General features: G+C 32.1%; 1 protein-coding gene across 3 annotated transcripts in view; it reads left to right on the top strand.

Moving 5' to 3' along the window:
- Positions 1 to 2,090: 2,090 nt before the first annotated feature.
- The window catches only part of LOC124362395 (deleted in azoospermia-like), a 49,846-nt gene continuing 35,700 nt past the window's right edge, over positions 2,091 to 16,236 (top strand). The window contains exons 1-3 of one of the 3 annotated variants that reach the window (XM_046816839.1): positions 2,091 to 2,255; positions 12,692 to 12,780; positions 13,967 to 14,272. In XM_046816839.1, coding sequence (XP_046672795.1) covers positions 12,757 to 12,780; positions 13,967 to 14,272 — 330 coding nt within the window. In that variant the 5' untranslated portion in view covers positions 2,091 to 2,255; positions 12,692 to 12,756. The remainder of the gene's footprint in view (positions 2,256 to 12,691; positions 12,781 to 13,966; positions 14,273 to 16,236) is intronic. The other 2 variants (XM_046816842.1, XM_046816840.1) reach the window with 2 other exon arrangements.

The following is a 16,236-nucleotide window of genomic DNA, read 5'->3' on the forward strand; positions in this document are numbered from 1 at the left end:
TTTGAATGTTATTAATATTGTTTTGTATTGTAAAAAGTATGCAATTTTTTTGTTAAAAATATGCAAATAATAAAACCTGTTAATTTTAAAACTACTGTAATGTGTATAAAAAATAAACCGTGAATAAGTGTAATTATTTGTTTTTACTTTTACCATTCATTAAAATAAAACTGTGAATAAGGCTCAATTTGTTTGTAAAATGGTCAATACCAAACCAAATATTTCAAAATTAAAGTATTCAACGAAGGTGTTCAATGGAGTAGAGTAGAGTGAGAGTCAATAATTTAAATTCATTGGTTTCTTATTAATGAATCAAACCATTGGGAAATTTAAAGTAGGCAACAAGGTGTTAATGGAGTAAGTAGAGTAGAGAGTAAACTCAATTAATTTAAAATTCATGTTTTATTTTCTTACATCCTAATCAAAGAAAATAAACAGCATTAAAATATCACTTGGTATTTTATAAAAATGAATTATTATTTGTCTGGGTGGCCTATAAAACAAAGGTTTACAGTTATAATTTTCAAAAGTTTTCCTGGGTGAGGGCCCCCCTCCTTTCCTGGGGTGTATTCCATACCCACCGGTCTGAGCTTCCCGCTTTAAGAGTTCCCACACCTAAAATTTTAGAAATTAAGCACTGCCCATACGATAATATTACCCTTATACCCTTAGTACATTAAACTATTCTGCCCGTTCGGGAAAACCTTAGTCAACTGCGGTTAGAACACGGGCAAGATTTATAACCGTCTAGTACTACTGGAGTCATACAGTAGCCGTGTCGTCCTTCCGGCTCAGTGCCCAACATTTCCAAATGCACGCTTTCATACAATTTAGACGATTTTAGTTGTTTGAGCGCTGTACCTTGCAGTGTGAATTTGTTTTGATTTTAGGTTGTGTTTTAGCTGTGTCTTCTGTTTGTGTGTTATAGTAGCTTATTTTAGCTTATCTAATATTATGGAAGGAACTGTCGTTGAAATTTTGATATCGCTAGTTGAATCAAATGGTATTTATTTAGTGGAATTCGTCAAAATAAGCAACTGACATACAAAAGTATTAAAAATGTTTTGTTGTAACTTCTCGGGTTTTAAAATAATACGTAGAAGGTCCTGAATTCCTCACGTCTCTGATTAATTGGACGAAAACAGAATCGATTGCACCTTTTCTTTTCCGCCGACGAGAAAGTGGCCATAATGCAATGACGTGGTCACGATCCATATTAACAAGGCCGCATCTTCAACAGAACTGAAGTGTTGTTTTAGATTTGTCAGATTGTCTTTTTCCTGTCCAGGTGTAATCGTACAGTGTGAAAATCAACTACTAGGATTTAAAACCGTCCGGGTTTTCTATGGACGGGTAGAATCGTGTAATGTGCAAAGGACCTTATGTTATTAACCGTGTGTCAATTGTGGGGTGGTGTTCCCCACAATCCCGCATCTCACTTGTCACCATCTGACCCTAACAGTGTAAGCCACGCCTTGGACATCACATAGCACCAGGGGTAAATAATTGCATAATATTTGTGTATTCAAGATATTAGACCGGAAAAAACTGTTGCAATCGTTGAATTTAAGTTACAAAAACTCACATACAAAGAAGAAATGGAAAACAGTTCAAATAATGTTCTACAGTATTGAATACTAGTTATATATATATATATCAAGTTTTTTTTATATCATAATCGAACATTACTTAAAATGTTAATAAAGTTTACAAGTTCGAGTGCTTAAAAAATTTATTACTTTTGAGGATTTAATAAAACTCAAATATATACTGTATAGTGTTTGAATATTAACACAGAAACACTGCTGGATCACTTGGTCTACAATTCAGTGGCGTAACACATTTAAACATTAATTTTATATTTACAAATCTGTATTTTCATCGAAGCATAGCACATTTTATAAGTAGCACTATATATAAAAGTGAATTTATTTAAATGGCTGAGAATTATTCACTTCAATTAAATATATATATATATATACACACACACACATATATACATACATACATACCCGTTTTCACCCTCACATACTATTTTTCTTCTGTTTGTTGGTTTCCACTAGCTGGAAATAATAGAGCTCCTGGGGTTCTCTAAATTGCTTGCCGCCATTTTAATTCTGGAGCTGTGTTGAGTTTCGTTCAACGAACATTAGATAATGGATTTGTGAAAAATTTTAAATAATTGTAATGAACATCTAACTACGTAGAATCATCTTTATTTGCTCATCGTTTGAGCCAAATAATCTGAGCTAATGGTAAGTTCCTTGTGTTAGTATTAGTATGTCATAGTGACATGTCTTACAAAAATAAATCTAGTACAGATTGCCCTAGATTTTCAGTTCAACCTATGATAGTGAGTAGTTCAATTTATTCAAGTTTATACTGTTTCATTTTGGTAATTCAACGCAATGCATTGTTTCAGAGTTGCTCTTCAAAGCCAAATTAGAATTCAGAAAACTTATATTAACATTTATTTTATCAAAAGTTATTGCCTGTTGTAATAGGAAAATTGATCTAGCCTGATGGCCTCACTTGGACAGGATGCTGAGATGTGTTGACATTTTCTTTAATTAGTGCATGTAGAATTTTTAATTGGTAGGCTTATTTCTAAGGATTAAAAAAGTTACTACTTTTTGCTAAACATGTATTTAACTTATAGGTAACCAATTTGATTTGTACATTCCTTGTTTCATAAGGAGTTGCACCCAGAGATAATCTGGGGGTGTTTATGACAGACATTATAATTAACAGGTACTGGCCTAGACCTTAACTATTAGTTCTCGAAATAAGGTTCTAGAATTTTTCTTCAAAGGTTTTTCTAATGACACTGACTAATGGGATTTTTACTGTAATAGCCTAAGGTACAATGGACTGCAGTTTAATAAGCGGCACAATCCGATCATGAATATCAAATGATATCCAATTATCAATATTTATGACCCTCCAACCATCTAAAAATATTGAATATTAATTATGGAACCAAGTAACGTAATAAATATTTCAAAGAACAATTTAGATTTCTGGGTTTAAATCTTACAAATTAGGCCTAACATAGGCAGCCTATATAAAATATAAATTCAAAGATAATTATAATTAATTTAATTAAGAGCAAAACAATACCATTTACTTACTTTTAACTATTTTCAAGGACAAACATGACTCCTTGTGAAATAAAGAACACATCCTACGTCATTGTTCTTGCTATTAGTCAATAATCAAACACTTTATTTCACTTTGAATGTATTTCGAATCTTTACTTTGAATACATTTTGAACGATGTTAAAGTGAATTAAATTTCAGGTTTTAAAAACTAGTATAGAGAAGCTATGCTTTGATATGTAATAGAAATGTATATATTTCAAATTGTGTAAAATAACTGTGTGTAAACTACTCTTGAGTCGTGTAATACTTGCAATTAGCCTACTTCACAGGGTGTACATTTGTGAGAGCATTAAAAAATCCTCAATAGATCACCACGAATAATCATTACTTCTCGTCGATATGTATATTCTGCAAGATGATCAACAATTTAATCAATTCTGACACTAGTTTTAAGGATTTCTTTGTAGCCTAGCTCTCTCCAATTAGATTCTATAGTTTGGGTGTTTGCAGAAGTTAGTGAATCTACAAAGTTTATATTTAAAACATTGCTCAATGTTTAAATATACATTTTGGGCCAATATCTGCATATTCATTGCCATTGTTTCTCTCGTCACCAACCTACTACATAAGAAAAATAATCTACTCAGCACGTAATAAAATAAAAACAGCTGGCAATGATGAATAAATATCGAAAGGGCAAAGTTTTATTTGATAGTATTATTAGTTAAAATCGACAATCGTGATTCAATTGTGGTGGTGGCCGCTTATTATACTGCAGCCAACCTAATGCGATACTGCTTTATAATGCGATTTTGTTTGTTGTCTTTTAATTTATTTGTATTGAGCTTGTTATCCCTTTGAGTGCCGCAGCGGTTTTCTATATGATATGCATAAAATGCCGAGCGAAAATGCGTGATTCTGCAAGGGTCTGGTTAAAAATTCATAACAAATTTATTGGTATAATGTCTTGGGTGTTTGTTTTTTTTTAGATAAATATATTTTCTTTATACATATAATACATTGATCACTTATTTAACGGGTACTTTGGGATTATACCAACCACACCAGTATGAAGAACACAAAAATATAAATTTATAGAAATAGACATGATAGAACGAAAAAACAACTCTTTAATTGCAAAATTACAAACTTACAAGCATTTCCAGGTATTGTGATCGGTATTTTTGTCGCTGTTATCTTATCGGTATCAATTTACAAAATCGTGACCATGGAAAGGTATGTTAATTTTTTTTTCCTGAAAACTACAATTTTTCCTGAAAACAATAGTGAAGAAAATATTCGTCGGCAACGAAAATCAAAGGAGTTACGATTTTTTGAAATCCTCTGAAAACTCTGTTTTTGACAGTACCTCTGGCAATTTTACTGAAATGATGACGTTAATCCTGTCAACGATGCCTGCCCGCTGCGCAGTGCTGCGCACTGCTTGCTCTTTTAGAAAAAAAATTAACTCGAGCTTGCAAAAGTCGAATCCCAGATCACGTGATGCCCCTGATCCTTAACCCTCCAAGTGTTGTTCGACAAAATTTTGTCGGTTATTTTCCATCCTTAATGCAATAATGGCCGAAAGGCATCAATATAATACAATGATATACTTTCCCCCCAGTTTATATGCACCTGTGATAATAATACTTGGCTATAAATGCCCAACCCATGAAAAAAAGTCCATTTTTCATGGTCACGGTATTGTAAATAAATACCATCTTATCTTTCTGGAGAATCCCGATTACGGCAGGCCGCGCGGCATCACATGATTTGCACTGTACATAATTGCCTTTCCATTACAATTCAATTTATATTTCTGATCAGCCCCTCTAGAATTTGATATTTTACTGATAGGTACTATCTCGAGGGATGTTTTTCTTTCCTTGACATCAGCGCGGGGCAGCACCTTCGGCCGGAGGCACTCGCATTTTGGGTGGCGGAATGTGATCAAGAATAAAAACAAGTTTTGAGTGTTTTTTCAATAAAGAGTTTAGTTTTAGTTTGGTAATGTTCGTTTTTGTTGAATTTTTGTGTTTGGAGAAATGTAGAGGTAAAACACGGAAGTACAACAAAGCGACGAACCAGCTGAACGGGCGGCGAGACTCTGCAATCACGTTATCTACTAGACCACTCGACTTTGACCTCTATCTGAGGATGGGGAGGGGTTTGCGATAAGACAATTCCTGTTTTATATTGACGAAATATTGTTCTACGCTAATCTAGTAATCAGTAGAAGCAAAATGTCAAATAACGATTCATGTCTGGGTGTGGTCGGTATAATCCCAAAGTACCATTTAACGTTTTTATACAAATAAAAAAAAATCATTAACAAAAAGTTTATGAGCAAAAACATTTTGTTTTTAATTTGACACAACTTAATGTTATTGAAATATATTTTTTTTCACTTTTAGTTATTCTATCTTATACTCCTTTTAATTCTTTACAAAAAGTCATATAAATTTTTTTTATACTTATAAATAAAGTTTGGAAAATAAATATGAAAATATGAACCACTACAAAACTAGAACTTTTCTAACCTAACCTAACACTCTGTGTATTGTCTACATTGCTAATGCTTAAATCTAATGCCTGCAATACTAGGTCTTCCTTTTCAGCAATGTGTTTACGACTCATTGTTTATAAATATCACTGAACAAACACAAAAAACATAAAAACTATACAAAAGTATTTAGTAAAGTTCTAGCTGATTATGATCGCCGCAATTCACGGTCGTCATTGTTCTACTTACACACAGACTAGAACAACATACACACAAACAAAATAATTTGAAGAACTAACACTACAAACCCATTTACACTTAAAAACTTTCAATATCATATGTTAAATAAACAGCAGCGCAAACAAAACATGTGACGGGTCGTCCGCATAGCGGTCGATTCTAAACTCGACTGACGCACTCACTTTACAACCGCTTTAAAAATCAGAAACTAAACAGAATGCAACAAAACCTACATCAAAAGTTACGTTGAAGCCTTTGGAATGCGTATGTATAATCATTGAGCCAATTTAGATAAATACTATATAAAATTTATGCGTTACTGCAGAAGTCGCTAAGAGCGATTCTGGCATTTCTTGCATATAATGCGGGATCGCTGACAGCTATGCTCCGGCACTCAAAGGGTTAAATAGGAAAAAATTACGCTTTGACTTTTTTTACTCCCACCAATTTATTAATAAAGCCCTTGCCCTATTATATAAATGTAATGTAAAAATATATTGACAGTTTGATAAATGTGAAAGTAACAGCCGGAGCTGTAAAATTTGAGTTTCGCGTTATTAACTTATAGGAAACGTTCTACTGACTAAAACAGTATAAAGTTTTACAGGGTGGAAATGAGAAATATCAAAGTTGTAGAACATGGAAAATGGAACCCCTTTTGGCGTCATGTGACCTTTTGTGGCCGTGATTCAACCTCGTGATGACGTCATCGGATACGCTGCCATCTTTGAAATATATATTTTTGTTTAGGAGGATGAGCAGAACACGTTAATAACGTCAAATTCATGATTTGCAGGGTCAGCCTTTAACCTCATAGATACCAAGAGTTTGACCTAAATCTATTCATCCAGGGAGACTAATTTTTTTAAATATTGGAAGTGGAATTCCTTTTCTTCCACAGCTCATTGTGTAATGGTCATCATTGACCTTTATTTGTCTTGTTATCTGTTGGAGTAATCCACACCAAAATAGTCCAATGACATTTGTAGGGGTGTAGTAATATTGTTGCTAACCACTACCTTTTTCCCAATGACGTGGGATTTACTGTTTGATTTACATGTCTGTAAAACAGATGAATGAAATGAACCGATGTATGCTTGTTTATTGTTAATTGTATAACACATTAAACATGTTATTTAAAGTTAAATAAACACAGTAAACAATTAATAATGTTTACAAATTTATCAAATAATTACAACATATCACACAAGTATCTATGAATAAACATTGGAAAATACCTTTTAAAATATCAACCATTACTGAAATCGTGTTGGTTTGTTCAACGTCGTCTAAAGGTTGTTTCACACTTACATCCATGGACATCTGCATATGGGAATAATTTAAAAAAATTGTTTAGCATGCAAAAAATGGGGCCATTGATACTGACTAATTGGATACTGACATGGACGTCTTGGATGGATTGCTTGCATAGTGATCGGCTTTCAACATCTATGTGTATGCATAATCAATGTTGAATTGGTGTAGAAAGGAGGAAATGTGTGTTGAATACACTCTCTTCAAATCTGTTCACAGTTAGTTTGAATTAGCATTTCCATGGAAGTCAATTGGCACTGTAACTTCTAATTCCAGTATTAAAAGGCCTTCATGTTGATTTAATGATTTATGACAGTTGTAAACAACTTCAGACTGAGAAAAGAAATAGTTGTTTTGCTTCTTTGTGGTCATTGAGAAATGGTGATCTGTTGTCATTAGGTATTTTCTGAATTCCATTATTATATTTGAAGTGACTTCTCGTCCAAAAGTTTTCATATTTTTTATTTGTGTTTATAACATTATATAAATTAATATAATGTTCGTACAGAAAAAGTATCTTTAGGTTTAGTAGGTAAAAAGTATTAACAAAACTTCAAACATTATTTCTTAACTTGCATCGTTGAAGTTACCGTGAGAATTTGTTATGGGTTGGACAGCATGTTATGGTAAAGACACAAACACATTCGATAAATACTGTTGTCAACCTGTACCTGATCCCTTGCCACAAACAGTTAATTAATATTACTTTATTTTTAAACTCTAAATAGTTATATAGATTACAAAATTATAAATTAACCCTTTTGGAACCATTACAAAAAATGTCCTTTGTACTGAAATTGTACACTGCCATTTTAGGGATATGCTCCAAACTGCATAGAGGCCTATGTTTTCTTAGAGTTGTATAAAAATTATGACTAGATAGAAAGTCCAATAAAGATACAAAGCAATTTTTACCTAAATCTACAGAAATAATGCTTCAATAAAAAAAATGTTAACCTTTAAAAAATATTAAATATTTACAATATAAAACATACTGGGTTTCTTAAAAAGTCCCCCTCCCCCTATTAACTTTCTTATGAATAGAAATGGAGTGATTTACTTTGGGGGATGTTTATATAACCAACGGAGGAGTTTTTCATGTATGAAAATTTTAGATCCCCTCACTCCACCCCAAATATTGGGTGTTTTGGAGATAAGTAAACATTTTAAAATAAGAATCACTAGCGGCAAGTGATACTTCTTTTTGAAGGTATTATAAGAAGAAGAATGGCACAAACTAATGGTCTCTAATGTTACTCTATCAAATTTGATTGCCAATTAATGTTTGAATTGTTTTATAAAACCCCCACAAGTTATATTTAAAGTTATTGTAAGGCAGATAAAAATTCACCCATTAGTTAATTTGAGAACTTAACGACACGAAATCATAAAAAAAGTTATTACAAGAATTATTAACAAACATCAACAACCAAGAATAACATTTCATTTATTAGTTTTTGTTTTGTCTGTCTGAGCTCAGTAGTAGAAAGTCCTGGGAATACCATTGGCTGGTTTTGCCATGTTATCTCTTATTATTTACCAGTTAGTACATAAGACACATCAGTCCAGTTATTGAGTCCCCTGGTAACCATTAAGAGATATCATTTAAATCACTTCATCTCTATTCATAAGAAAGTTAATATAAGAGGGGGGGAATGTGACTTAAATGACACCCGGTATACAAGAAATGAAAGTTTTTGTAAAACATTAGATGATACAAAATATTCATAAATTTCCAGAAACCTACTAGAAGTTCCGGACTTTATTATTATATCATATAGTACATTCTTGTTGCGACTAAGTACTCAATTCATGGCATTATATGGCAAACTATCAATTGTTACTGGTCTTTCTCTTTCACTGTCTCTTGTTGTGATTTGTTTCATAGCAAAACAAACTAGACCTATGCAATTATTGTTTGTCAGCACGCTCTGCCAGCTACTGCACAGTTTTTCTAGTTGCTTGTTTACATCTTGCTGCTTTTGTGTGTTTTGCATCTGACTTACAAAAACATACCTATAACACAAATTAAAATATTAAGTAAATAAAATTAAATTACCTTTTAGGGTTTAGATGTCTAGGATACTTTGATTTATTGAACTGTCTGATCATAAACTTTTGAGTTAAAAAGGCAAATTGATCGAACTTCCACATATAGAGATCCGCATGGCTAGAACTTGGAAGTAACATAGAGTTACAATTCTGCACTTTGATTATTGAACTTTAGTATTCATTACAGCACCACGTAGTTCATATTTTGGGTTTTGTACACCAAACTTGCTGGGTTTTTTGTATCAAGTTAAAACATTTCTCATCATGTTCATGAGCACTTTAACTAAATTAAAATAAACATTAAAATCTGTATAATGGCTTAAATAGTTATAAACAATCAGTATTAACATTTAAATTAAACATCTGTTTATTATTTTAAAGAAATCTGTTTTATATTAGAAATATCATTACTCTAATTATTGGTTATAAATTATTGATCATTTAGAGTTCCACAGTTCCATGTCGTCATCAAAGCGCTGTGCCGCAAGCCACGTCTTAATTGCTGGAAACAGGTGGTAGTCGCTGGGTGCAAGTCTTGGACTTTAAGGCGGATTTGGAAACACCTCCCACTTAAAAGCATCTAGGACTTCACGAGTCCAATTTGCCATGTGTGGTCGGGCGTAGTACAAAAACGTTCGAACCTAATTGTCCTCTGCGCATGTTTAGTATTGCAAGGTTTCACAATACCTCGCAGAATTCAAGATTGTCACGTTCTAAGAAATCAATAAGAACTCCTTTCCTGTCCCATAAAACAAGTGCTATAATCTTCCGTGCTAACATTGTTTCCATGCATTTCCTTGGTTTTTTGGGGAAGTGTGTGGGTCCCCACTCCATAGACTAATTTGGTTTCGCAATTCACGTATTTTAGTCATGTCTCGTCTCCTGTAATGATTTGATTGAGCAGCGAGTCACTATATTTTTTGTAAGTGTCCAAAAATGCCACCGAAGTAGCCATTCGCTGATTTTTATGGATTTCTTTTAATATTTTCGGTACATATCTTGCTCAAAATGTTTGAAAACCTAATTTCTGCTTCACTATTCTGTGTAACAAATGGCTTGTAATTCAAGGAAAACTAAGTAAGAGTTCTGTTATTATGAATTGGTGGTCTTCTTTAACCTTCTCATTGTCTTAAGAGACAATTTCATTGGTCACAATACTTGCCTGTTCCCTTTGTTCGTCATTATGCATATTAGTTTGGCCATTTTTAAACCTAATGCACACCTCTAGTAATCACATGTCCCCATAAACTTTACAGAGTTGGCGATAAATCTCAATTGGTTTATTATGCTTAGCTAACAAAAACCGTTTTACCGACCGCACTTCACAACTCATGAGAATTTTAATAGCGTGACACTTATTTTAAACTTCTATTGTAAAACAACAAAGAGGGAAAGTAACCTCTTACTAGCACGGCTGGATACCCACTGAATGGAGAAATGCCCTGATATCAAAATCAGGGCTTATGCTCATCGCATAATCAATTTTCGGGATAGCCCTAGTACATTGTACCTGAAATGGTGTTACTGTGACCTAGCAGTTAGAAATTACCCACATTTTGAAAAGAGGATTTTATGTCAGGATACACATTTTGTTCTTTTACTTATATTTCCTTATTTATGAATATTTTATCCTTTAAAATTTTAAAATTGAAACTGTATTATTATAATATAATTATGTTTATACAAATATATAACCAACACTTAATAAAAAAAAAAAAACACTATACACTTTAAATTTTTAAAAAAAGTTGAAAGAAAATGTTTAACACATGTTTTTTAACATTTAAAAAGAAGTATATAACCTTTTCAAAATATACCTATAATGTAAAAAAATTAAAAATGAATAAAACAAAGCAAACATTTCAGCTCTTGGTCTTGAATAAGCGGATTTATGATCGTTTAAACAAATGTTAGCAAATTAGTGAGTTTCTCCAAGCCGTTTTTCAGTTGTAACTTGTCAAGTTGGTATCTTTCAGACAGCAAATTGACTTTGTGCTTGGTGGTCATTGCGCTCTAAGTTGCATATGTCTTTGGTTGTAAAAAGTTAAATAGATTGATCCAGACAAAGCTGTTTTGCAAACATATTTGCTGTGAAGGCAATCGGAAAGATACCTAGGGTCTTGGAAGTCTAGAAGTTTGATCCTGTAAAACCCAAGCCCACTCCTCCATCTTTTATTGATCTACTCCATGTATCAGATCTGTGCTCTCTTCTAAAATGAGAGACTACTTTACGGCTATGCTTGCTGTTCTGTAAAATCACCTGGAAAAGATGGTCAAAGCAGAACTTTCGACATAGTGTCCGAACAATATGTAAAGATATATGAATTTTATAGATTATTTATTATATCATATGGCCAGTCAAGTAACTTGGGTTCATCCCTTGATGTGATCTTGCAGTATTAGGGACCGACTTGGCCTTAATGTACAGGTAAAGGAAAGACAACCTATACAAGACTTAAAGAGTTGCAGTAGGACTGAAACACATGGCTAGATGCTGAACACCATGTAGCACAGTCTTTGTTGCTTTATGCTCCACCTTTTGCCACCAGACAAAGCAACCATAGAGGATCATGGGTCTAACAATGGTGTCATAAAGCCAAACAACAAACTGAGGCCACATGCACCCAGTTATACTGATACTGCAGAACTGTTTGCTTGTATAGAAAGCAATTTCCTCTAAGAATGTAATGTACTGTCAGCTGTACATATACTAGTTTTGGTGTAGGTCAGAATGTAAGGATATAATAAGGATTAAAAATACCATATTATAAATTTATTTGTTTTTCATCTTAATCTCTTTAATTGGTACTAATAATTTATTATTTTAGAGTCTAATCTCAAGGTTGTTTTTAAGCGTTTGTGGTGTAATTTCGATACTCACCAAAACTATCGTGACTGGCAATAGGTCCTTTAAGGACATTCCTATATCGGTTTCGTTATAGGAATTATCTGTATTGATTGACTCCAATACAATATTATCTCCAATATATTGAGATATAAATTGATATCTAAGGATTTAAAACATTTAACCAAGTATTTACTGTAGCAAACCATAAAAAAAAAATTATATGGGTATTCTCAAATGTTTTACAAATTTTGATTTTATAACATAAGTTATTTGTAAAATTAATTTGACAATTCTGAACAGCACATGTTGCTAGAAAAATTAGCACTTACAGTACATAAAACAGTATAAGCAGTTTATCTTCCTTCAATGAGGCAACTAGTCTCTTCTCCCAGTACCATCAGTATTTTATCTTTTACCTTTTTATGGCCACCTATTTAGAAACAATATCCCGCTAGTAATACATTGTGATTAAGTTTAAACCAAGCATGATGTACCAGTTTTGAATGTTTTTTTTTAATTTGTCAGTGCAATCTGGTTTAGTACTAATAGTCTATAATGTCGCATGTAGTTTTATTAACTGTTATGATTGTTTGCTTTTTGCTCTTACACTGAATGCTTTTCCCACTTTTCAGTTAAGCTTGGCAATTGGTTGATGCCTTTTGGCTCTTATTTAAAAAAGTCCTGAAATTTTAATGAAATGGCGACTTACAGAAGAAACAAGGTAAGGACTGCTTATTGTTTAGTACATATATCTTAATATTGATAATTTTATTGTAGTGCATGTTTTTAAGTGAACTTAATTTTTAATGTTCTGTGTGTAAAAGTTCATTAAAATAGTACTGAATCGTAGTTGCACCAAGTTTAATTTATTCTTCCTAAGTAATAGAATTTTGTAAGTAACATTTTTGTAATAATCCCTGTCTGATAAGCTTTTAGTGCTGCTTGCATTACATGTCATATTCTGCTTTTGTTATAACAAGCTATTGTAAGTCATAAATTAACATTTTTTTCAAATCTATTGTTTGTAACTTACAACTTTACAAAATACAAACAGGAGTATATATTTTGAACTACATACTCTTATAATATTAACCCTTCCAGTTGCTCATTTATACTGTCAAGCTCATTTTAACTGATGTACAATACGGGTTTTAATTGATATGAAATACACACACACACACACACACACACACACACACACACAAAACACACACACACACACACATGTGCGATGTATAAAGGGGTCAACCCATATTGATGGGATTTGGTTTGAAGGTAGTCCTCATATAGATTAGGGAAATTGTCAGCACAACACAACATACTTTGTCATAAAATGTTGTTTTTTTTTTTTAAATAAAATTCCAAATTCAGCTTTTTTCAAAAAGTGGAATTTTGAAAAAATTTCTATAAATAGTTAATATTTTTGGTAGGCGAGACTAATGGATTCATAACTAATAATAATTTCGAAAAGGATGTTCACAAGTTTATGTTAAAAGCTCATAATGTGTATCCTCACTACCAATTTCATTATTATGGCGATTATTATCATAACTATAATTTGAGTACTTAAAAGAGGGTTACCCCTAAGACAGCAATTTGGTTATATCATTAACAATTACATTACAATTTTTATTATAATTAATCATTACACTCATAAGATAAAAGTAGCTTGTACCAGTCTCTTTGCACATAATGCTCATAAAGACTGACTAGTGAACAAACCGAGCTACTGGCCAACAATTGTGGAGTTATCAACAATTTGGTGTCTAATTGGTAATTGGAATAGAGAGGTTCTGCTCTAACTACTATTTTAAGACATTTATTTAAATACGGTCAAACATTTATGTTATATAAATATTTGTAGCCATAGCTTGCACACTAAATTAAGTAAAACACTTCTATTTCAGTCTGGAGGAAGCCAAAGTGAAGGTGCGAGTAATTCTGCCTCTCCAGCATCTTCAGTTGCTCTGTCTAACCCTAGCTCTGCACAAGGCATCAATAACAATGCTCCGAAATTTGGAACCTTGGTGCCTAATAGAATTTTTGTGGGTGGAATTTCATCAAGCACCACTGAAGCAGAGCTATGCCATCTGTTCTCAAAATATGGTAGTGTCAAAGCCACAAAAATTATAGCTGACAGAGCTGGTGTTTCAAAAGGATATGGTTTTGTCACATTTGATACTGAAGAAGAGGTTAAAAGTCTCATCCAAGATGTAAGTTTTATGGTTAAGTAGTAATTAATGTGTATATATATATATATATATATATATATATATATATTATATATATATATATAGATATATATACATTTCACGTTTCTAGAGGTATAACATTTCAAATGTTCTTTTTTGGTGGGGATATTATTTTTTCTGATTGTATGTTATCAGAAATAATATTTACTAAATTTAATTGTGATTTCAAACTGTGATTTATAAATTTATAAAACTACATAAGATACAGGCAAAAAATGTGGTTGAAGGTGAATGTATGATGATGGAATCGTATACAATTGGTAAAACTGTATGTCAACTCAATCAGACTTTTATCACAAAAAGAAATATATCTGAAGCTAATCTTCATTGGTTGTAATAACTTTATCTTGAGATTGTTCAACATTTTTCATGTTTTTCACCTTAACAACAGTGTTAGTGCAACACTATATATTTTACATCCACAGTTTACCTTCTTTTCAATTTGTTAACTAAAGACTTTTTAAAAATGGTTTAACTTTATGGATTTATTTTGTATATACTGAAAGTGAATGTAGGTAAAAAATATCAAGGTAGTGCAAAATTAAAATTTTTGTATCTATTCCAAGAAGTATAGCAATATACATGTGTTATTACACAGAACATTTGTATTTTGGTTAGGGCATTCCTGATATGGTAGTAACCTCCCAATGTAGGTACTCATTTTGCTAGAAAGAAAGTGCCATTTGCCTAAAAGTCACAAGTTTTATATATCCTATTTCCAACTGTTTAAACAATTAGCAGGTAGTTTTTTTGACCATCCTGTGTATTGGACATTTTACTGAAAAATTGTCAAAGTCGCTTAATAAAGAGTTTAATAATTTAGTTTGTAACGATTTAAGTTTGTATATTAGATCTGTATACGGACAGAAGATATCTGCTCAACCTTGAAATGGATCATCAATACTTTAAATGTGTTTCTCGTTACTTTATGTGCTGCTGAAGTTCATTTACCTAACATTGTATTTACCATAGATAAAATTATCCTTCTCTTAGTAGATGAATTATTGGCAGCTGAAAAACACAATTATGTATATCGGAATCAGTCAGTCCGGAATGCCATACATCCAATCAGCTGTGAAGTAGTGTAATTGTAGATAACTTCAGTTCCAAAGTATATATAAAGAAAATAATGGTTTACAATTTGAGCAATTAATGGTTTAAACTAGTAAAATCAGTAAAACGTTAGATTATGGCTAGTTCAGAGTGTTATGAAGCTAAATATATTAATGTTTTAGAAAATATTTGGATTTAATTTTATTTAAAAATAAATTGTTAAATTTCGTGAACTGACCCTTAATGAAAGCACTTAAAGCGTGGCTTACAGATGTATACATACCATTAGAATTGCGCTAAATATGGCATATGGGAATATCCGTATAGTGTTTTATTTTGGTTCTTTGCTTACATTATAATTTATGTGTCGAAATGCATTATATGTATTGATTTATGTCTTTCGGTAAGCAAAATAAATATATCAGTAACCAGTGTTATATTTTTATTGTCATTTTGTCGTAACGATACATGGCGTGGCATTCTGGTATATTTTTAAAGTGACGCTTTTGTATATGGCGCATCTACTCGTATATCGCTGTTGTCAGTACTGGTAGAGCTCTTTAAAAATCTTATTCATGTGCTTGTTATTTCTTCCAAGAAATAGAAAGTAAAGTTGAATTTTGACAAAAATTATATTTTTGAACAAATTTCTAAATGCACACCGCTATAAGTGTTGCATTCTCTACAGGGCATTTAAAAAAGGACTTTACAACTTTGAAAATTCATATAAATTTTATTAAACAAGGTACAGAGCTGGTTTTGGTGTTATTTTAAAGGAATAAAACTTCAAGTTTTTTTACCTTAAACTAAAGATGTTCTATGTGGCTTCCGTTGGTTATTCTGCAGACATCCCATCGGTAGTCGATTTCTTC

Source organism: Homalodisca vitripennis, chromosome 5 (genome assembly GCF_021130785.1).
Source record: "Homalodisca vitripennis isolate AUS2020 chromosome 5, UT_GWSS_2.1, whole genome shotgun sequence".
Taxonomy (NCBI): domain Eukaryota; kingdom Metazoa; phylum Arthropoda; class Insecta; order Hemiptera; family Cicadellidae; genus Homalodisca; species Homalodisca vitripennis.